Here is a 23675-nt window from a genome sequence, read left to right as displayed (position 1 = left end):
GAGCACCAGTCCTGGGTGAGTCTCCCCTGGCGGCTCCATCCACCCTTCCCTCCTGCCCCCTCCAGACCCCTCCCAGCCGGGAGCGTGCTACCCGGCACCCCCCGCCCGCCTCTCCCGCCGCCTCCGCCCCCTCGCGCTCGCCCCCAGCGTCGACCTCGTCCCACACCGACTTCGCTCCCGCAGCCCTCGCCGCTGGCCGCACTTCCCGCCCTCGCCTGGATCCACGTCGCCGCCGCCCTCGCTGCCGCGCGCCGCCCCGCGCTCCGCTCGCCCCGCCGCCTCTCCTCGCCGGGCCCGCCCGCCCTCGCCTCCGCCTCCGCCGCGCCCCGGGCTCAGTCGGCTCCGCGCCCGTGGCCGCCCCGGCCCCCCGCCTACCCCATCGCTGCCACGACCAACCCGGGAGCCACGCGCCGCCGCCGCGCCGCCGCCACCCGCCCGCCGCCCGGCATGGCCCCGCTGCAAACAGGTAGCAGGAAGCGGAAAGCGCCCGCGCCCCAGGAGGCCGCCGCGGGCTCGTCGTCGCCCGGCTCGGCGGCGGTGGACGCGGACGGGCCGCTGCCGCCCAAGAAGCCCAAGCGGCCGGCGGCGCGGCGCTCGCTGGTGGACTACCTGAAGGGGCGCGAGGTGGCCGCGCGGGTCCGCGCCGGGCTCCCTGGCTTCGATGGTGAGCTGCGCGGCTTCGCGGTGCGGAAGCTCCCCGAGCTGCTGCGGGAGCGCGAGCTGTCCCTGGGCACCCTCAACAAGGTGTTCGCGTCACAGTGGCTGAACGCCAGGCAGGTGGTGTGCGGTACCAAGTGCAACACGCTCTTCGTGGTGGACGTGCAGTCGGGCCAGATAACGCGCATCCCCCTCATGCGGGATCGCGGGCCTCCGCCGGCCCGCGCCCAGCCGAGCTGCGGTATCCATGCCATCGAGCTGAATCCCTCCAAGACGCTGCTGGCCACCGGGAGCGAGAACCCCAACAGCCTGGCCATCTACCGGTTGCCAACCCTGGACCCCATGTGCCTGGGCGACCGCCACGGCCACAAGGACTGGATCTTCGCCATCGCCTGGATGAGCGACACGGTGGCCGTGAGCGGCTCCCGCGACGGCACCTTGGCGCTCTGGAAGATAGACCCCGACATAATCCAGGGCAGCATTTCCTGGCACAGCGACGCAGGGCTCCCCGTGTACGCCCACATCCGTCCCCGGGATATGGAGAACATCCCCAGGGCCAGCACCAACCCCAGTAACCGCAAGGTGCGGGCCCTGGCCTTCAGCGCCAAGAACCAGGAGCTGGGAGCCGTGTCCCTGGACGGCTACTTCCACCTGTGGAAAGCCCGGAATACCCTGTCCAGGCTGCTGTCCATCAGGCTGCCCTACTGCCGAGAGAACGTGTGTCTGACCTACTGCGATGAGTTGTCCCTGTACGCGGTGGGCTCCCAGTCCCATGTCTCTTTCCTGGATCCGCGGCAGCGCCAGCAGAACATTCGGCCCCTGTGCTCCCGCGAGGGCGGCACGGGTGTGCGCTCCCTGAGCTTCTATGAGCACATCGTCACCGTGGGCACCGGCCACGGCTCTCTGCTCTTCTATGACGTCCGCGCGCAGAAGTTCCTGGAGGAGAGGGCCTCGGCCAGCCCGTACTCCTCTCCAGGGCACGCAGGGAGGAAGCTCAAGCTGACCTGTGGCAGAGGCTGGCTCAACCATGATGACCTTTGGGTGAACTACTTCGGTGGCATCGGCGAGTTCCCCAATGCGCTCTACACCCACTGCTACAACTGGCCGGAGATGAAGCTCTTCGTCGCTGGCGGCCCTCTCCCTTCAGGCCTCCATGGGAACTATGCAGGCCTCTGGAGCTAAGGATGGCCGCCCTGTCCTCAAAGTGCCCAGATTTACCTTCCAGTCCCCTCCCACTTTCCTCCTTCACTCTGTGTTTGTGCTTTTGACTCTGTGTGGCTTTTATCTTCCAGGGAAAAGGGGTCCAGTTTACCTCTGCTTAGTTTATTAGGCGAAGAGAGAGAAAGCAAAAGTGGTCTCTTGGGCAATCAACACTTGGCTTTAAGTTTTTTCTGCACCTCCTCCAACCACCATCTCTTTTGCCTCTCACACAGAATTTTGGCTAATCCTTAATTGTGTTCTCATTGAATGATTCACACATGCTTTCTCTTGGCTGACACAGTCATGGTTCCTACTATAATTCACTACTTTACTTTTATCAATGTTTCAATAGTAACTTCAGGTCTTTTACACATTTCAGATTATTGTATTTCTGGGAAATGTGTGCTACAAAGTGTCTTTTGGGCTGATCCAAGGAACTACCCATCATATAACAGAGCAGGTTTATAGCCCTACTCCAATTACAAAATGCATTTCAAGTTCTAGATTGTCACCATTTGGGGTATGTTTCATTTGGATGTTGGAAACTGTGTTTGTTGTTTGTATATTGTTGGTGTATAAAATACTTTAAAATATGTTCTCTTTTAAAAGAAATCTTATAATTATGTTCATCCTATTAATCACAATTTTGATTATTTAGTAAAAATTTAAGCATCAGTACCCCCAGGCCCTCAGTCTTCTTGTCTAAATCTGCTATATTATGGCCTGCTTACTTGGGTAGTATTTATGCTACAAATTTTAGAGCTAATCAGAACTGGCCTCTATGTGGCAGGACAATCAGGGAGGTACTTTCTGGGGTGAACGTTTCTTTGCATTTTAGGTAACACTACCCAGGCAGTCATTTACAGAGAAAGTCTGACTGTTGTGTTCAATGTAGGTGTTATTGACCATTTTTTATTGTATATGTGGATAAGCCTTTTATCTGGATTGAGTATGTGGTGTACTGCAGGAAAGAAAAATAAAGTATGTTCAGCATTTTGGCAATTAAGTGCTAGGCTAAAGTTTCTGAATGCTTAAACATATACTTTTTTTTTCTTAATTGTCCTTGTAGGAATATATTAAAGTCAAAATCTTCCAGAAGAGAAACAAGGTGAAATATCACCAATGCACATAGTACTCTGTATGTTTGTTTTTGAAAGGCAAACTTATGCTATTATCATGGGTTAAAAGATTCAGTGACATCTTGAATACTTTCAGGTCAGTTGCTCACTCATGTCCGACTCTTTGCGACCCCATGGACTGCAGCACGCCAGTCTTGAATACCTTATCTAAATATATTTGCTACTGGATAGGACAGTTAGGTGTCTTATGTTTTTAAGATGATTTAACACACTGGTTTTCATTTACACGACCATACATATTGTGCTCAAAACCACCTACTCACGTATACTATGTACTTGGGTATGTATATATGTTACTTCCCATGTAAGGAAAAGGCATAAATATATGCCATTTTAAATATGAAGATATTTCATATAAACTATATATATCAAGACTTCCCACATTTTGTTTTAACTTAAGTAACACATGAACATGAAAAAAGAATCAAACTTTATAAAAGTGTATAGTGAAAATTTAGTCTGATACCCCAAGTTCCCTGATTTGCCTCTGGGTCAGAAGAGTACATCTTGTGTGTCTGTCAATTTAGAGACAGTCTATGTGTGTGTGTGTATGAAAGCATATATGTATGTGCGTATGCAATTTTTATACAAATGATAGCATGTGTTTTACATATCTGTGCCTTTTTTATAACCAAACCTTAAAGATTTTCTCTCATATATATCTACCTAGTTCATTTTAATTGTATAGTATTCCCTAAAATATGGTTGGGACATATTTTATTTCTTCATAACATTTTTGATGAGCATTTATATTGGTTCTGATTTTGTTACTATGAGCTGTTTTACAGTGATTACTTAGGTGCATACATCTTTATGAACATGTGAAAGTATATCTGCAGGACAAATTCCTAGAAGTGGAATTGCTGGGTCAATTTTATACTTAATAGCCATTGCCAAATTACCCTCCAAAAGGGTCCTACCAACTTAATCTCCCATAAGTAATGTATACATGCCTGATTCACCACACTCTTGCCAACAGTGTGTCATCGAATTCTGTACTCCTTGCCAATCAGATATCCATTTAATCTTGATCCTTTGTTTCTAAGCGGCTGTGGCCAAGTTAATTAGATTTGTGGTCAGAGTACCAAGTAGGTTCTGAAACAAAGATCAAGAATATGAGGAAATGAGGGCAAACAATAAAAAAAAAAACTGTCAAACCAAAGGCAGAGAACACCTGCAGTTCAGGTTCACATATCTGCAGATGGATTACATAAGACTACATTTCTTAAATGCTCAGCTGGACCTAGTAGGGTTTCCTGGTTTATTGTACCCTGGCTTCACTTGGATTCAGTGCATCACATGTTACTGAAGAAAATCCAAGGAGATGATGAGAGCCTGCACTAGGATGTTTGAGGTATGTGTGGAGAGGGAGGGAGGTATTAGAAAAAATGAGGGGAAAATTAAGTGAACAAGCAGTATTTGGTATTTCACTTGAAGGGTGAATAAAGCCAGATAATTTAGGTGGGCTCTAATACTCTGGGATTGAATGTCAGTGAATAGTGGCAACAGATGAATATAGAAAATAGAGCCACAGAGGATATGTGTGGAGGGTGATTAACTCCACTGGGGACATGTGGAATTTGCAGTGCCTTTGTGGCACCTTGAGAACATACCCAGTAAAGAACTGGTTACATATTCCGGAATGAGATTTCTCACTGCTGGAAAGGTAAGTGATATGAAATGCTGGGAAACTCTCCCTTTTAGGAGCAAGCAGAATAGAAAAGCCTTTGGGGGGGGGCAGCGGGTAGGGCAGAATATGAAATAGAAGAGGCTTATTTTACCCACATGCAAGGGTGTCATCAGCATGAGACAACACATATTTCTAATTATTTTATAATTATAAATTTTAGTATCCACCTCAGTCAAAAAGGGCAGTTTTTCTCTCAGATATCATCCCTAAATATTTGCCCCAGGAATCTCACATTGGTCCACTAATTAAGTTTTATCCTTGGTCAACTGCTGGTAAGTTCTTGGAGAATGAAAAGTCAGACTTTGGTCACAAAGCAGGACTTCACAGTGATCGCTGTACCACTTAACCTGCTGGTCTGAGATGTCCCCAGCACTCTCAACAGGCCTGCTGGCACTGGCAGGCTGGCAGACATGCCAAAGCCCTGGCAGCCTCACAGAGGTGGAGTATCACCAGCTGCTACTGGCCCGTGTTTGAGTTCCTGCCTCATTGCTACAGGTGCAGGGCTCTGCCACAAAAGTGGCTACCAAAGGACACGGGGTATCCAGTGGAGGATGCTCGTTTCCTCTGAATTACAATCACAAAAGCACACATACAGAGAATTTAGAGTGAAGAAGAAGAAACAACCACAGGCAGAGATTTATTTATAAGGTGTGCGTGCATGCTCAGTTGCTCAGTCGTGTCCGACTCTTTGCCACCCCATGGGCTGTAGCCTGGTAACTGTAAAATCTGAGTGAAGAAATTACCGGAAGATACAAATAACAACTTTTCCCATGAATAGATAAGAACAGACCATTAACTCTAGAAAACTGTGAATGCTACTTTGTTTACGTACTTGCCTTTCCTCTAAGAAAATCACACATATAAACATATAATTATACACATGTAATAGTCATGCTAACCCTGATGGTCTCACAAAGAAATTATTTCCCATTGTGAAGGAATATTTCATTTTGAGCCACTTCAGAACCCAAAGAGAAAATTTTCCTTTTTTCTATAGGAGGGAAGCATAATATTGATTTTAAAACTTTACTAAAATTGTATAAAGTGAGAAAAGACTAGTTTTACATATATAGATAAATAAATGCAATGTGTTTTTCAAATATAGTGAATTTAACCCATCAGTGTATTAAAGGGAAACCATACCATGCAAAGTGAAGCTAATTCTTGAATGCAGAGTGTTGCACTATTGAGAAGTCTATTATTTCAATGTATCATGTTAACACATCAAATAAGACACAAGATCATGTTAATAAATTCTAATAAATAATTTAATAAAACCCTACTACAATTCTGATAAAGTCCTTAATAAAGTATGAAAAAATACAGTCTTCATACAGAGAGTGTGTTCATGTGCTGTGTTTCAAACCTGAACCACAGTCCTCTTTAATGGTACAACATTGACTAGAATTAAATGGAATAATAAAATTCCTCACAGAGGAATTCCTATGAAAGTAAGGAATAAAACAAGGATTCTAAAAATCACCACTAGTATTATAAAAATTCTAGATGTGGCAGTTTTTAAAAACAGAAAAATGAAAGATAAATATTGGAAGAGAAAGAAGTTATAATTGCTTGCAGATGATATGAGCAAAAAAAAAAATAGAAATCCAAAAGAACATTGATAGCAAGAGTGATTTTTGAAATGGCAAGCATGGTTGGAGGACTGTCCATGGATATACTTGGCTAGTTAGATTGTTCTCCAAATGATGAAATACTAGAGAGCTGTTAAAATTCTGGAGTTGATTATTTACTGACATGGTGAAGTAGCCTTGATAATGTTAGATGAAATAAGTAAATTGCAAACCAGAGGCATACTATAATCCCATTTTTGCTTAAAATTAGGACGGGGAAGATGAAAGGAATAAGCATACATTATATATAAGAATATATATAAAAGGCTTAACTGTATGTCTCTAAGACTTGGTATAATATGGGAATTTTTTCTTATTTTATATATTTATGTAATGTTTGAACAGTTTGTACTGACATTGATTTCTTCAGTAAACATAAGGGGAGAAAAACAATGAAGACATATTTTAAAAGGCCTGGTTGGGGAAGAGAGGAAAAGAAGAAAACAATGATCAATTGTGCTCAGTGCAGCAAGAAGCTAAAGATGAAACAAATCCATTTTCATAGAATATGGGAGTCCACGGAGACCTTTTGCCAGAAAAGTTGCAAGAGCAATCAACTGAGTGTTCTCCAAGAAGGATAAAGGTTTCAGTGTGTCTCACAATTGACCATGGGATCTTTGGTCCCATTAACACCTGACAGACTGTGGTTTTCTATTTATTTCGTCTCATCTCCTCAAACCAGTGGATTTTGAACAAGTAGTGTGAGAGTTACATAGGTACTGCCTCACAGTGTCTGCAGAATACTGATGTGAACATTCTTGATTCAGATGCGAAGACGATATGACCTAGAACCTACCAATTTCAAGAATCTGTGTTGTACTTTAGCCTTTCCTGGTTGAAGTTTTAATATGTTATAACAATAACTGCAATATATATGGACTATATATACATATATATGTATGTGTGTATAGTTATATATATAAAATTCATAGCCAGAGGCTAATTTGAAGAACCTGTAACACTAGAGACTTTCAAGATTTTGGATACTCACTTTTCTTTTCAAAATATCTCTGCTTATTATATGACTGTAATTTTACTTTGAGCCTTGACACCTAAATGTCCATTAATCTTCTCTATTCATATTTCCAACTACAGTTATAAATGGGAGGTGACTTTTAGCTTTGAAACAGATCAAGGTGTGTTCTCAGTAATTGCTGTAACACTCAAATCCATTCCCATCTCTGATAACTTTAACAGATAATAAGGCCAGTCCTATACTAATCTGTGCTGTGCTAAGTTACTTCAGTCATGTCTGACTCTTTGTGACCCTATTGGACTGTAGCCCACCAGGTTCCTTTGTTCATGGGATTCTCCAGGCAAGAATACTGGAGTGGGTTGCCATGCCCTCCTCCAGGGGATCTTCCTGACTCAGGGATCAAACCCACATCTCTTATATCTCCTGCATTGGAAGGCAGGTTCTTTACCACTAGCGCCACCTGGGAAGCCCCTACATAAATCTGACCACTAACAAAAAATGGTACTTAAGTTTTATTATTTGTAGGAAGCTAGGAGAAAAATAATCACCAAATACTTTAAAAAGGTATATAGAGTCTATAGTCACAGATAGGGGAGAAACATAATTCATAAAGTCTTATTTTATTCTCGATATTAGGACTTGAACACTAGTAACACATGGGAACATATTTGATCTGATATCTAGACACTTTCACTTACAAAGGATTCAGTATCATAAATATATAACATTGGGAATATAAAGCAAAACCGAGATATAATACATAATTTTGCTCATTTGTCTTGCTTTTCACTAACTTTTATCCAGTAATTAGTCATGATATTGGCACACAACATAATAGTTAGTTGATATAACTATGAATAGATGAGTCAATTCATTAAGAAGCATTCAAACCAGTGATTTAGATTAATATGGACCAAGCCACCAATTGAATGACAGTAATAATCTTTCTCACCCAGCCATCTAGCTGTTTTGAATTTGGCAACCTGAGAATATTATTCTGGAAAGCCAAATGAATATCCTCTGTAGAAGAAGATAAAAAATGGGCATTAAATACTTCTCTTTTAAAAGGCAGTTTCCCATAAGCAAATAAGCGGAGACATCATAGTAGGATCAGAACCTTCTGCTGAGACAGAGCATTGGATAGAGACATGTATTTGACCTTCAAGATCTCAATAGAATAATGATCTTTGTGTCACATCTATATACATAAGTAATAGCCAGTATTTCATCTTCACTTACAAAGGGATTTTATTACTATGCCTGTTTATTGGGATCTCTGTCTTTGTTTGAGTGTTCACATATATAAACACTTACATCCACACAGAGATAAACTATCTTCAATGTGAAGAGCTCAGGTAATGTCTTATTAAAATCTTGAATCTTCTTTAATTTACTTTAAACTCTCCGTAGGTGAATCACCCAGTCACAAAATGAAAAATACAAGTCAAACTAATGGCAGAGTACTGCAGTCACCCACGGCATCTGTTATTGTATTTTTTTCCAATTTGCTGGTATGAGCTTTGAGTAATGGATGATAACTTGAAACTACCATTCTTTGAGAATATGTAAAAAATTTTAAAAATCTCAAAAACTTCTAATCTGTGTACTAACCACTTCTTCATTTTACCTCGATATTTTAAGTTGCTGCTCAGATAACAGCAATTAGTCCTGACATTGTAAATGTCAAATATCAAGGGACAATTGTATACTGTGCTTTGTGCAGTGCTTAAGGGAAATCAGATTCTGGAAGTGACTACTTTTCAGAATCTATACTACCAATTAAGCTTATCCCTTAGGGTCACTTCTTATAAAGTAAAAGAAAGTGGTATAAATAAATATGACAATTTACTCATGTCATCATTAGAATGCACTTATCACAGAATATATAGTCAAGAAGAGGTAGATGTATGTCTATACATTAAACGTCATATAGGATAACACTCTTATTTTTAAGGATCAAGGCATTTTTGTAATGGTCATTTTAAAAGTATTCCTTGACTTTTAATTTCTAAAATGACAAAATGTACACATAATGTAACAAAAACTCATCTTTCTGCCGTTTAGAATTAACTGAAAGTAAAACCATGGATGAAGTAGAAGTCCTCCGTGAACGCTGTAATTTACCTTATTGTAAAGAAGGTAAACACTCCCCAGAGGTAAACACTCACTGTGATTGTTCAGTAAGCATCTGTCCAGTTAAAGTTTTATAGTTATCTATTTATATTTATTTAACAAATTCTTAAGTACTTAGCATGTACTAGATGGTTAACACTTTCCAAAGAATTGCTTATTTAATCCTCATAGTAATCTACATTTTATGGATGATCACTTTACCAAGGAGTAATTAAATAACTTGGCTAAGGTCTTAAGAGGTAATAAGATGTTGAGTTATATCCATAGTCAGTCTGTACATATTCATATTTTTATCTATAATATTTAGAAAAAATTTCATTAATTTTCTGTGCCTTACAAAAGTTACATGAATTATATACTAAATTTATTCAGCAATTTGTTCTTTTTTTCACTCAACATTATGTGACTGAGATCTTTTAATGATATGTGTATGTATCTATTTAGTTTGTTTTCACTATTGAATCATCTGTTACATGAATATACCACAATAGATATATCACTGGATAATTGGATTCTTCCCAAATTGTCTGTATTTCAAACTATGTTGCAATACACACGTTTAAAAAAATATTATGATGCACACATGTGATAACTGCTCTAGATTTTTTTTAAGAAGAGGACTTGTTGTTTTATAGAGTATGTGCATTTTTAATTTGCTTCGTGCTGCCAAAACAGAACTCTTAAGTGTTCTGGGGTAAAAGTAATGATCTCAAAGATGGCTGGCTCCAGCAATATAAGAAATAATCTGAATGATGCTGTCAAGGGACTTTGCAGATACAATTAAAATCCCAAATCAGTGGATTTTAAAATAGGGAGATTACCTGGGGTGGACTTAATAATCAGGTGAACTCTTTAAAGGGACTGGGCTCTTTCTGCAGAGAAAAAAAAAAAATTAAACCACAAGAGGTTTTTGACACAAGAGATATTCTCTGTTGCTGGCTATGAATATGGAGAAATGATATTAATAGAATCTGTGGGTGGCTTTAGGAGCTGATAATGACCCCCAGCCAACAGTCAGCCAGAAAGTGGGAATTTCACTCCTTCAACCACACACACACACACACACACACACACACACACACCTGAATATTGACAACAACATAAACACGTTTAGTAGATTCTACCCCAGAGTCTCCCGACCAGAACAGAGCAAGCCAAAATCTTGATTTCATTCCTGTAAGAATCTAAACAGATAACCCAGTTATGTTGTGTCTGGACTTTTAACCTACAGAAGTATGAGGTAATAAATGGATACGGTTTTAAGCTGCTCAGTTTGTGGTTATTTGTTAGGCAGCAATAGAAAACTAACACTGTGTCAAGTTTTACTCTTATAAATGGTATATAAAATTTCCTTTAGCTTCATATCCTCACTGACACTTGATATTTTTAAATATTTTAATTTTTCCAGTCTGGTGGATAAAATATGACATGTTATTATTGTTTTAATTTGAATATCCTTGTTTACTGGCAACTGGATGATTTTATAGGTAATTAAAGTTAAACCAGATTGAATGTGTTTACTCTGTCATACAGCTAATTAAGAAGCAGAACAAGGATTAAAAGTTTGACTCAATAAAGTGAAATATAACTCTCTTCTGAAAAAGCACTACAAATCTTTTATCTGAGTTATTCAATAAAAATAAAGAGAATGTATATCTTACATTTGCATCACTATACATTATCCTCCCTAGTAGCACAGATGGTAAAGAATCTGCCTGCAATGCAGGAGATCTGAGTTCGATCCCTGGGTCAGAAAGATCCCCTGGAGAAGGGAATGGTAACCCACTGCAAAATTCTTGCCTAGAGAATTTCATGGACAGACCATGAGGTTGCAAAGAGTCAGACACAACTGAGTGAGGAACACACACACACACACACACATTATCACTGTGATATAAATATATTCTACAGCTGAAAGACAATCTGAGAAAAACATGGTTGAGATGAAGAAAGAGATAATTATGTATTTCATTGGTTTTTCATAAAATGTGTCCTATTGACTAAATTTTTACTAATCATTAGAGCTGCCACTGTCAAAACAAACATGAACTGTTCCCTAATTCTTTTTCCATTAACAATTAAATGACATAATGACAGAACCTGACAGAATAAACATGCACATGAATTCAATACCTTTTTACAGTAGTTACTATGTAACTGCTACCCAAGATCCTGATATGCTCTGCAAATATAAAATAGTGATAGGAAAACTTCTGTAGATTACAAATTCACCTCTGAAGTAAAAGTCATAGATGTTTATTTGGCCGTTTATTCAATATAGTAACAGCAATGCTTTGCATGTTAATTGTATTTTTCTTAAAATATTGAAAATTAAATTAAAAAAATAAGAATAGCAGTCCTTAAAATAATAATGATAACTGTTAAAATGTTCAAATCTGTAATGAGTACACTTTCTCTATCAATGAATTCTAGATTTTAATTGAATATTACCAGAGTTTAGAGGGAATGCCTCTATGTGGCTAAACATTAAAAAACAAGTTTAAACATATGTACACTTATCCAGGTGAGGCCTAGACATAAAGCAGGGCTTAAGTCCTCCTAGACTCCTTGCTCTCCGTTCCCTTAAATCATCAACCTATTCATGTCCTGTCTAAGATGTCTCTTGGATTTTTCTCCTCAGGTTATCTCCTCAACTTCTCCAGATGGAATTTTTAAATAATTTCTTATCTTATCCTCTGCCTACATCTTCATTCTTTACCATCCATATTTTAATATCAATATTTATCTTCCTAAACCCAGGTCTTCTTCTATACTGTCCAGTATGGTAGCCACTAGTGACATGTGGCTAGTAAAATTAAAATTAATTAAAATGAAATAAAATTAAAATGTCACCACAGTTTCTACAAGTGGTTAATAATATGTAGCCAACAGCTACTACTTTGTACATTGCCAACACACACTATTTCCATTATTGCAGAAGATTTTGATAGATAGTGAGGCTCTCAATTATTGGTTTACAGTTTTAGTAGGATATCAGATTCAAACTTTGAATCCACACAAAATTTGTACAAGAATATTTATAGCAACATTATTCAAAATAGCCATTAGTTGAAAATAACCTAAATATCAATCAACCAAAAAAGAATAAACAATACATGATATATCCATACAATGGTATACTATTCAACAACAAATTGAGAATAAAGTATAACACTTGCTGCAACATGGATGAACCTTGAAGATGCTAAATGAAAGAAGCCAGACACAAAAGACCACATATTTTATTATTTTATTTATATTAAAGTTTCAGAATAAGCAAATCCATGGAGGTAGAATGTAGATAGTTCTGATTTTTGTAACTCTCTGTAAATATACTATAACCAAAGATACAATTGTTTACTTATAAAGAAAACAAGAACAGCAAAAAGAATTGAATTGTGGAGGTTTTAAACATCAGACCCTGGATCCTAACTCATTCCCACAAAATAACAATCTCTATGCAGGATATAGGAAGATAGATAGTGCTAGAAATATAACATATAATATCTCTATAATACCTATTTATCTATCATATATCATTTATCTCATCTATATATATCAATATCAACGGGTTATCCTGATATTCAAACAAGGTTGAGAATTACTGCTGTTCACTATAATTCCCTCAAGGGCAGGGACCATGTCTTACTGGGCATTTGATACTCAAAAATACTATAAATAAATAAAAATGGAATTGTAAAAAATGTTCAAATAACCCACAGGAAGGCAGTAATAGTAAAACAGTCAAACAGAAATGGAGAGAACAAAAGACATATGCAAATGAATACAATGGTCTTACCATATCAATAATTATATTAAATGTATATGACCTGTGCTGTGCTTAGTTGCTCAGTTGTGTCTGACTCTTTGAGATCCCATGGACTGTAGCCCACCAGGCTCCTCTGTCCATGGGGATTCTCCAGTCAAGAATACTGGAGTGGGTTGCCATGCCCTCCTCCACGGGATCTTCCCAACCCAGGGATCAAACTCAGGTCTCCCACATAGCAGGCAGATTCTTTACTGTCTTAGCCACCAGAGAATCCCAAGAATACTGGAATGGGTAGCTTATCCCTTCTCCAGAGGAACTTCCTGACCCAGTAATCGTACCAGGATCTCCTGCTTTGCAGGCAGATTCCTCACCAGCTAAGCTACCAGGTAAGCCCATATGATCTAAATATACCAACTGAAACACAGAGATTATCACCGGATTTAAAGCCTGACCCAACTGTATTCTGTGTACAAGAAACTCTCTTCAAATATAATAATATAGGCAGGTGGAATGTAAATATATATATATATGTTTAAAACACAGAGATTATCACAATGGATTTTTAAAGCCTGACCCAACTGTATTCTGTACACAAGAAACCCTCTTCTTTTGTCTCGCATATAAGGTCATCATTCAATTCAGTTCAGTCGCTCAGTCGTGTCCAACTCTTTGCGACCCCATGAATCACAGCACGCCAGGCCTCCCTGTCTATCACAACTCCTGGAGTTAACTCAAACTCATGTCCATCGAGTCGGTGATGCCATCCAGCCATCTCATTCTCTGTCGTCCCTTTCTCCTCCCGCCCCCCAATCCCTCCCAGCATCAGCGTCTTTTCTAGTGAGTCAACTCGTCGCATGAGGTGGCCAAAGTATTGGAGTTTCAGCTTTAGCATGATTACCATCTTGCTAAATTCCATATACATGCATTAATATACTGTATTGGTATTTTCCTTTCTGACTTACTTCACTGTGTATAATAGGCTCCAGTTTCATCCACCTCATTAGAACTAATTCAAATGTGTTCTTTTTAATAACTGAGTAATATTCCTTTGTGTGTATGCACCACAACTTTCTTACCTGTTCATCTGCCAATGGAAATCTAGGTTGCTTCCATGTCCTAGCTATTGTAAAGAGTGCTGCAGTGAACATTGGGGTACACATGTCTCTTTCAATTCTGGTTTCCTCAGTGTGTACAACCAGCAGTAGGATTGCTGAGTCATACGGCAGTTCTATTTCCAGTTTTTTAAGGAATCTCCACACTGTTCTCCATAGTGGCTGTACTAGTTTTCATTCCCACAAACAGTTTAAGAGGGTTCCCTTTTCTCCACACCCTCTCAGCATTTATTATTTGTAGACTTTTTGATAGCAGCCATTCTGACTGGCATGAGATGGTACCACATGGTGGTTTTGATTTGCATTTCTCTGATAATGAGTGATGTTGAGCATCTTTTCATGTGTTTGTTAGCCATCTGTATGTCTTCTTTGGAGAAATGTCTATTTGGTTCTTTGGCCCATTTTTTGATTGGGTCGTTTATTTTTCTGTTATTGAGCTGCATGAGCTGCTTGTATATTTTTGAGATTAATTCTTTGCCAGTTGCTTTCTTTGCTATTATTTTCTCCCATTCTGAAGGCTGTCTTTTCACCTTGCTTATAGTTTCCTTCATTGTGCAAAAGCGTTTAAGTTTAATTAGGTCCCATTTGTTTATTTTTGCTTTTATTTCCATTACTCTGGGAGGTGGATCATAGAGGATCCTGCTGTGATTTACATCAGAGAGTGTTTTGCATATGTTTTCCTCTAGGAGTCTTATAGTTTCTGGTCTTACATTTAGATCTTTAATCCATTTTGACACATATATAAAGAACAGACTTTTGGACTCTGTGGGAGAAGGTGAGGGTGGGATGATTTGAGAGAATAGCATTGAAACATGTATATTACCATATGTGAAATAAATCACCAATCCAAGTTTGATGTATGAAACAGGGCACTCAAAGCCAGTTACTGGGACAACCCTGAGGGATGGGATAGGGAGGGACATGGGTGGGGGTGTTAGGATGGGGGACACATGTACATCCGTGGCTGATTCATGTCAATGTATGGCAAAAACCATTACAATATTGTAAAGTAATTAGCCTCCAATTAAAATAATAAATTTAAAAAAGCACATCATCAACTAATGCTGATCCATGTTGATGTATGGCAAAACCCATCACAATATTGTAAAGTAATTATACTCTAATTAAAAAAAAAATTAAAAGAATGAAAACACATCATCCAGAATGGATTAAGAAGCTGTGGTACATATATACAATGGAATACTACTCAGCTGTAAGGAATGCATTTGAGTCAATTCTAATGAGGTGGATGAATCTAGAGTCTATTATACAAAGTGAAGTAAGTCACAAAGAGAAAGACAAATATCACATGTTAAAGCATATATATGGAATTTAGAAGGATGGTACCAATGAACCCATCTGCAGGACAGCAATGGAGACACAGGCACAGAGAACAGACTTGTGGGCTCACTGGGGGAAGGAAAGGGTGGGACAAATTGAGAGAGTAGCTCTGATACATATACATGATCTTTTGTAAAACAGATAGCCAGTGGTAATTTGCTGCATGGCTCAGGGAGCTCAGACCAGTGCTCTGTGACAACCTAGAGGGGTGGGATGGGGTGGGAGGTGGGAGGGAGGTTCAGGAAGGAGAGAATACGTGTATACCTATTAAGAGTCCCTTGGACTGCAAGGAGATCCAACCAGTCCATTCTAAAGATCAGTCCTGGGTGTTCATTGGAAGGACTGATGCTAAAGCTGAAACTCCAATACTTTGGCCACCTCATGCGCAGAGTTGACTCACTGGAAAAGACTCTGATGCTGGGAAAGATTGGGGGCGGGAGGAGAAAGGGACGACAGAGAATGAGATGGCTGGATGGCATCACCGACTCTGTGGACATGAGTTTGAGTGAACTCCGGGAGTTGGTGATGGACAGGGAGGCCTGGCGTGCTGTGATTCATGGAGTCGCAAATACTCGGACATGACTGAGCCACTGAACTGAACTGAACGGATGACTGATTCACATTGATATATGTCAGAAACCAACACAATATTGTAATTATCCTTCAGTTAAAAATAAATAAATTTAAAAAAATCATCTATAACAACAAAAAAAGTTCTCTTCAAATATAATAATAAAGGCACGTGGAATGTAAATACATATGTGTGTATACATATAAGCATGCATATGTGTTAAGTTGCTTCATTCGTGTCCGACTCTTTTGTGATCCCATGGACTGTGGCCTGCTAAGCACCTTTGTCCATAGAATTTTCCAGGCAAGAATACTGGAGTGGGTTGCCATTTCCTACTCCAGTGGATCTTCATGACCCAGGGATCGAACCTGCATGTCCTGAGTCTCCTGCATTGGCAGACAGATCCCTTACCACTGAGCCACCTGGGAAGCCCTTAAAATACGATGCTACTTATAATTTCCTCAGAAAAGTGAGATATATCTGGGCTGTTATCTCTGTCTGGACAAGTCCACAGGTTTTTCTCAGAGTCTGGGCAAGTCCATAGGCTGCCCTCTGTTGTGAGGCAAAGCTGTAGAATGAGCTTTGCAGCTGTCTTGGTCCTCTGCCTAAGCTTCTTCGTTGAGCAGGACTGGAGACTATGCTCAACAGTTGGCAAGGGCTGCTCATTTGCTTCCCTGTCTCGGTTAGTCACAGAATGTGCTCCACGGCTACCAGACATCTATGGCCATTGTTCCTGGTGGGGTGGATCAGAGGTTATGCTAAGCAGTTATCTGGGGGGGTAAACTTGTTTCCTTTACTGGGGAGGACTATATATAGAATGGGCATTGCTAGTATGGTATGTTAGCTGCAGACCCATACTAGGCAGAACCACGTGCTGAGCTCCCCGGTATTCTCTGCTTGGGGGCCACCACCTGCCAGAAATGGTCTGCCAAGAAGCGGCTGTATTCTCTGCCCCTTCTTTCTGTTTATCCTTTATCTTTTTTTTTTTTTTTTAATCTGTTCCCTAGTGGTCCGGCTCCACAGATTACCCCAATTTTCTCTGTGAGATGAAAACCAAGTGGTTCTCCCAGGAAGTGTCCTGCAATGCTAGAAAAACTGAATGTTTACCCTGGGCTCTCTTTTTCTCACTGGAGAAATTGTAGGCCCAGTGTGGTGTTAAGTTAAATTTTTGCCACCTTTTTCAAGGACAATTCTGCAATATGCATCACACTATATCTACTTCTGCATCTAAAACAAGTTAATAAAACTGCATGAAAGTTATGCAAAAATATGTACAAATATCAGCATTCGCTAAGTGGAAAGGGCTGTTGAATTTAATATTTAACTTTGGATGTAAAGGTCTGGAACTTTGTGCTGTGCTGGTTCTAGAAATAGACTATGTACAACTATTGGAAGAATTCTGAGTGCTATTCCAAAATAGTTTATGGCTGACTTTGCACAGTGCCTGACATGTTTTCAATATGTTCATTCCAGTGGAAATAGTCTCTAAAAATTATTGATTTAAAAAAAAAAATGGTACTAGGAAGGATAACACATAAACCCATTCATATTTAGAGTGAGTGGGTTCCTCATCTAAAATACAAAACACTAAAAGAAAAAACTATTTAAGTGATTGTTTTCTAAATTTCCCTGAAGATGGTATAGAAATAGAACCATTCTAGATGCACGAGTATAGTCACTTCATTACATACAAGGACAGCCTTAGGGCATTTGTGCTTAATTTTAATTATCTCTCTAGAACCCAAATGAGAAATGATAGCAGTTATTGATATGAATGTCAGAGAATATGTTTCTAATAACCAGACCCTGCCTGCACGTAAATGTGGATAAAGGGAAAAGCAGGAGGGACAGACTTAGGACATGGGGTATTATCTGGGCTACTTGTACTGATGTGGTCAGTTCTGTCATGGGACCCTAAGTAACAAGAGGAAATTAAGCCCTGCCATTCATTTATCTGACAAATATTAATTTAGTACACAGACTCTGGTAGGCATTACTACAACAAAGAAAATAAAACATAGTCCCTGTCTTCAAGACTATGCTAAGCAATTAGTTTGTTAAACTACATAATTGCTAAATAAATACTGAGGGAGAGGGATGGACTGTGATTTGGGGGTTGGTAGATGCAAGCTATTACATTTAGAATGGATAAATAAGGTCCTAATGTATAGCACAGGGAACTATATTGAATATCCTGTGATAAACCATAACAGAAAAGAATATGAAAAATTGTATTGATGTGTATGACTGAATCAGTTTACTGTCCAGCAGAGACTGGCACATTATAAATCAACTATACTTCAATAAGAAAACAATTTTAAAAAGTAAATATTAATGAGTGTGCTATGTGATTTTATTTGTTTTCTATTGCTATGTCACAAATCATCATAAATCTAACAACTAATTACACATCCATTTCTTACTTCATGGTTCTATAAGTCAGGAGTCCAGACACAGGTTGGCTGGGTCCTCTGATCAGGGAGTGAACTGTGTTTTGATCTGGAGCTCAAGATTCTTTTAAAAAATCAGTCAGGTGGTTAGAAAAGTTAAATTCATTTGCAATTGTGTGCTTGAGATCTGTTTTATTGCTGGCTTTCAGCCAGGCATCACACTCGGTTACTAGAGGCCACTGTAGGGTCCTTGCAAAACAGCATGGCATCTTCTATAGGCCTTCTCATACTTTTATGCTTCTCTTTCTCACTTCAGGAAGGGCTCAGTCCCTTTTAACGAGTCCCTCCTCATTAGGTCAGGCCATGCATGATAATATTCCTTTTGATGAACTCAAATTAAACTAATTAGTTCCCTAATAATGGGAGTAATATCCCTATCATATTCACAAGCCCTGTCCACACTAAAGGGAAGAGGATTATAGAGTGCATATACACCAGAGAGTGGAAATCTTGGGGTCTATCTGAGAATTCTGCCTAGCACAGTGATATATATAGATAAATTCAATGCCCCAAACCGTAGAGCGGGGACCATCAAACACTGTTTAGGGCAGGAATAGTAAGCAGCAGGCTCACTTGCACATTCTTCCTTGCTGGTGTCAGAACTCCTTTGCTAAATGGCTCCAGGCAATTTCTCTCTGAACTGAAATATGGTTCAACAATCTATTTGTAACAAAACAGGTTGAAACTGCTTTCTCACTCTTAGCCTAGGGTAATTAGGTAAGTTGTCCCGGAGGAGTTGATGTTTGTGCCTCTATGAATGAATAAAATAAAATCATTATGTGAAAAAACAGAGGAAGTAGATACAGTTCAGACAGAAAGAACTATTTGTGCAAGAATATAAAGGCATAACAAAGCATGGGATTTTCAGGGTAAATAGTTTCATGTTTCTGGAGGGTAAAGTACAAGTAGAAAAGATAGAGTGGGAAGTACAGCCTGGGGCCAGACTATAAAGAAATTCAGAAACTGTGTTAGTGATTTTATCCTATGGATAGTTTGACCATATAATATATCATCTAAACTGGAACATTTTTTGAGATGGAAAGGTGAAACTATTAATGATAATGCCAGGACTACAGGTATAAACTGGAATTGCCCCAAGCAAACCCTACTTAAAGGCACTGACAAAACAAAGAAGGAGTTTAATCTGGAGAGTAACCTTGAACAAAGGCATAGAATAGAAGAAGGTGGTTGGAAAATCAAAGCCCTATTTTATTCAAATGTGGTTTCCCCCCTGGCTGCTCAGCTGATAATTGTACCAATTTGTTAGATGGTCCTGGCTTTTGGTAAAGGTTTTTTTCTAAAGTTTTCGTAATCACAATGAGAGTCGTACTAGTTATTTTAGATTATTGCCAAATTACTTCTGGATGATGTGAAAAAGAATGCCTACCCTCCTATAACATTTAAGGCATCATGACATTGTAGTCAACGGAAAATTCAAGGGCAAGATGACGATAACACACAAACACTTGAAAAGTTTATAAAATAATCCAAATTGTGGTTTTTCTACCAATCAGAAAAACTACACCAGGCTTCCCTGGCGGCTCGAGAGTAAAGAATCCGCCTGCAATGTGAGAGACCTGGGTTCTATACCTGGGTTGGGAAGATCCCCTGGAGGAGGGCATGGCAACCCACTCCAGTATTCTTGCCTGGAGAATCCCCTTGGCCAGAGGAGCCTTGCTGGCTACAGTCCATGGGATCTCACAGTCAGACACCACTGAGCGACTAAACACATGCAATAAATACAAATTAGAAACCATCCTCAATTCTGTGATGCTGTTATTTTCTGTGTCATTTTGTGAAAACATAAGCTGAATAAATAGCTCAAGTCATATGAAAACACAGCAGGAAGAATGCTATTCCTCTGAATAAATATGCTTTAATGAACTGAACTCCATCGTGGTGATATAACTTTAGATTCAACCATGTAAATGTTTGATTCAACCATGTAAATGTACATGATTCTAAATTACTCTAAAGTTTTTGATCTGGATAACAAATAGAAGTTTGCTTTTCTTATTTTACATCATCTGGGATGCCATGATGTGGTTAAATATCACTTAAATTCACCATGTAAATTGGATAGAGACTATTTTATAATGTGAACCAATAACAATGGAATAAATTCTAGCTATTTTCCCTAAGGTATGGTATCTCAGTTTATGAATGTATTTGTACTTCATAAATCATTCTCAAGAGCAAAGATAAAAAGTGGAAATCCATTTTCTATAGACCCCATGGGTCTTCATTTAATTTTTAATGAAATAGGGAAGATACTTTATCAATGGCAACAAAAAAATAGTTTCAACATTCAGCTTTGCAAAAAAACTTATTGAAAATATCAAAGACCTTCCAAATATAATGGACTTGTAAAGGAAGATGCGGTGTGAGAGAAGAAGAAATATAATATTCAACTCTGAAAAGTGGAGAATGACTAAAATTTAACAATATATGATAGCATCATGCAACACTCCCTATTTCAGCAGGAAACAGATAAAGAATGTTGGATTTTTAAAAGACCAATTAATTTTCCAAAGCTGATAGTTGTCATTGTGCCACCATATTTTCCAGGAGATTTGTTCATTATTTGAAATCTATACTTTTGGATTATGACAATCATCAATTTGTACTTGATATTTTAGTGTCTTCTTGACTGAATTTTTTAGTTACATCTTGCAAATTGTAAAAAAAATAGGAGAGAAAAATTATATCTAACTGTGAATTTTGTTGACCCAGTGAATACTTTTGTCCCTAATTTTCTTTTCCACTTACACATTTTTATATTCATATATTCACTCATTCATTTGTTCATGCATTCATTATTTATATAGGGACTATTTTATGCAATAAAACAGACAAGGTACAGTGGTGGATAGCAAAATACGTGTCTTAGTTCTAATAAGATTTACATAAGCTGATTTAATACAAAACAAAGTATAGGTCAGGTCAAGAGAACTACATATAAAGGGAATATTCAGGAAAGGTGTGATAGAGAAATTGACTTTTAACAAGACAAGGCAGGTTGTGGAAGTCAAAATTTGAAAGAATGAGTTAAGAGAAAGAATAGCAGATTCAAAAAATAAGAGTCTGGAAAAAAGGGAAAGAAGAAAGAAAATATCAGAACAACAAATAGTCATGTTTTCCTGGACATTTGGTAATCATTTCTAGTGTATGCAGGTCAGTGGAAGGAGAGAAGTGTGGAAATGTGGGTTTGGGTGAAATTGGGCGGTGACTTGAAAGGCAATATGAGACACAATTTGCTAAACTTGTGTATCATTTGGGCTTCCCAAGTAGTGTTAGTGATCAAGAACCTGCTTGTCAATGCAAGAGACCTAAGAGATATGGGTTTGATCCTTGGGTTGGGAAAATCTCTTGGAGGAGGGAATGGCAGCCCACTCCAGTATATTTGCCTGGAGAATCCGCAAGACAGAGGAGCCTGGTGGGCTACAGTCCATAGGGTTGCAAAGAGTCAGACATGACTGAGAAACTAAGCATAACTCATGCACAGAGTATCATTTAACACTCTTTGTTTGTTTGTTTTCTCATGTAAATCATATTTTAAATCAGCTGTGTGGAGTCATAATTTATACATAAATGCACCCATTTTAAATATATAATTTAAGGAATTTTGACATATATATAAACCATATGCTGCTGCTGCTAAGTCACTTCAGTCGTGTCCGACTCTGTGTGACCCCATAGACGGAAGCCCACCAGGCTCCCCCATCCCTGGGATTCTCCAGGCAAGAACACTGGAGTGGGTTGCCATTTCCTTCTCCAATGTGTGAAAGTGAAAAGTGAAAGTGAAGTCACTCAGTCGTGTCTGACCCTTAGCGACCCCAGGGACTGCAGCCTACCAGGCTCCTCCATCCATGGGATTTTCTAGGCAAGAGCACTGGAGTGGCTTGTCATTGCCTTCTCGAGAAACATTCCCAACACCCTAATCTCTCCTTATGCCCATGTGCACTTAACTTCTAACTCCATTTCCTTTGTAACTAGTAATATTGAGCATCTATTTGTGTGCTCATTAATCACTTATACATCTTCATTTGTGTCAAGATATTCAAATTTTTGCCATTTTTATTGGGTTATTTATATTTTCATTTTCCATTTTTAGGCATCCTTTACATGGTCTAAGTCCTTGGTTAGATACATGTTCTATAAATATTTTCTCCCAGTACATATTTTGTCTTTTAATTTTACTTTCAAAGAGCAGAATTTTTTAAATTTTATTCGAGTTCAATTTATCATTTTAGGGTTTTTTTGTTTGTTTTTTAGTAATTCCTGCCTTTTGTGCCCTATATAACAAATCACTGGCTACTTTTAATTCTAATTGGCTACTTCTACTTCTAATCACAAGCTACTCCAATACTCTTGCTTGGAGAATTCCATGGACAGAGGAGCCTGGTGGGCTACAGTCTGTGAGGTCGCAAAGATTCGGGCATCCCTGAGTGACTAACACATGCACTTGTAATTTAGAGAAATATGCTATTTTTTTCCATAAATATTGTAGTTTTGTCTTTTATCTTTAGGCATCTGAATAATGTCATTTTTTTAAATTTATGGCATGAGGTTCAATTTGAGGTTAATACTTTTTTTTTTACATAAGGATACCAGTTGTTTTATCACCACTTGTTGAAAATGGTGTTGTTTCCTGTGTTTTCTATTGCTGCTGTAACAAATTTCCACAAACTTAGCAGCTTGAAGCCAAGCACATTTATCATCTTACTGTCTGTAGTTCAGAAACATGACATGGGTCTCACCAAAATCAAGGGGTTCTCTGGGCTGTGTTCCTTTCTGGAGGCACTCAGGGAGAATCCATTTCCTTGCTCTTTCAGGCTATTGGTAGGACCCAGTTTCATATGGTTGCAGGAATGGGGTCCGTTCCTTTGTTGGTTGTCATCTGAGATGTGGTACTAACTTCTGGAAGTCACCTCCGTTTCCTGTGTCCTCTTTCTATATTCAATGCCAGAAACTGTTAGTCAAGTAAATTAAAAGACGCTTACTCC

The 23675-nt window shown here is 39.2% G+C and overlaps 1 protein-coding gene across 1 annotated transcript; it reads left to right on the top strand.

Moving 5' to 3' along the window:
- Positions 1-267: 267 nt before the first annotated feature.
- Positions 268-1839, top strand: LOC129535149 (DDB1- and CUL4-associated factor 12-like protein 2). The gene is made up of 2 exons (XM_055393759.2): positions 268-311; positions 420-1839. The coding sequence occupies exon 2, from the start codon at positions 448-450 to the stop codon at positions 1837-1839; it is 1392 nt and encodes a 463-aa protein (XP_055249734.2). The 5' UTR covers positions 268-311; positions 420-447.
- Positions 1840-23675: the final 21836 nt, after the last annotated feature.

This window comes from Moschus berezovskii, chromosome X, assembly GCF_049115385.1.
Source record: "Moschus berezovskii isolate FMDL1 chromosome X, NW_MosBer_1.0, whole genome shotgun sequence".
In the NCBI taxonomy this organism is placed as follows: domain Eukaryota; kingdom Metazoa; phylum Chordata; class Mammalia; order Artiodactyla; family Moschidae; genus Moschus; species Moschus berezovskii.
The sequence above is the reverse complement of the archived record's forward strand: the minus strand, read 5'-3'. Positions and strand labels throughout refer to the sequence as shown.

What these genes read in the sequence shown, in the direction of transcription:
- LOC129535149 (XM_055393759.2), top strand. Translation starts at nt 448, where the DNA reads ATGGCCCCGCTGCAAACAGGTAGCAGGAAGCGGAAAGCGCCCGCGCCC.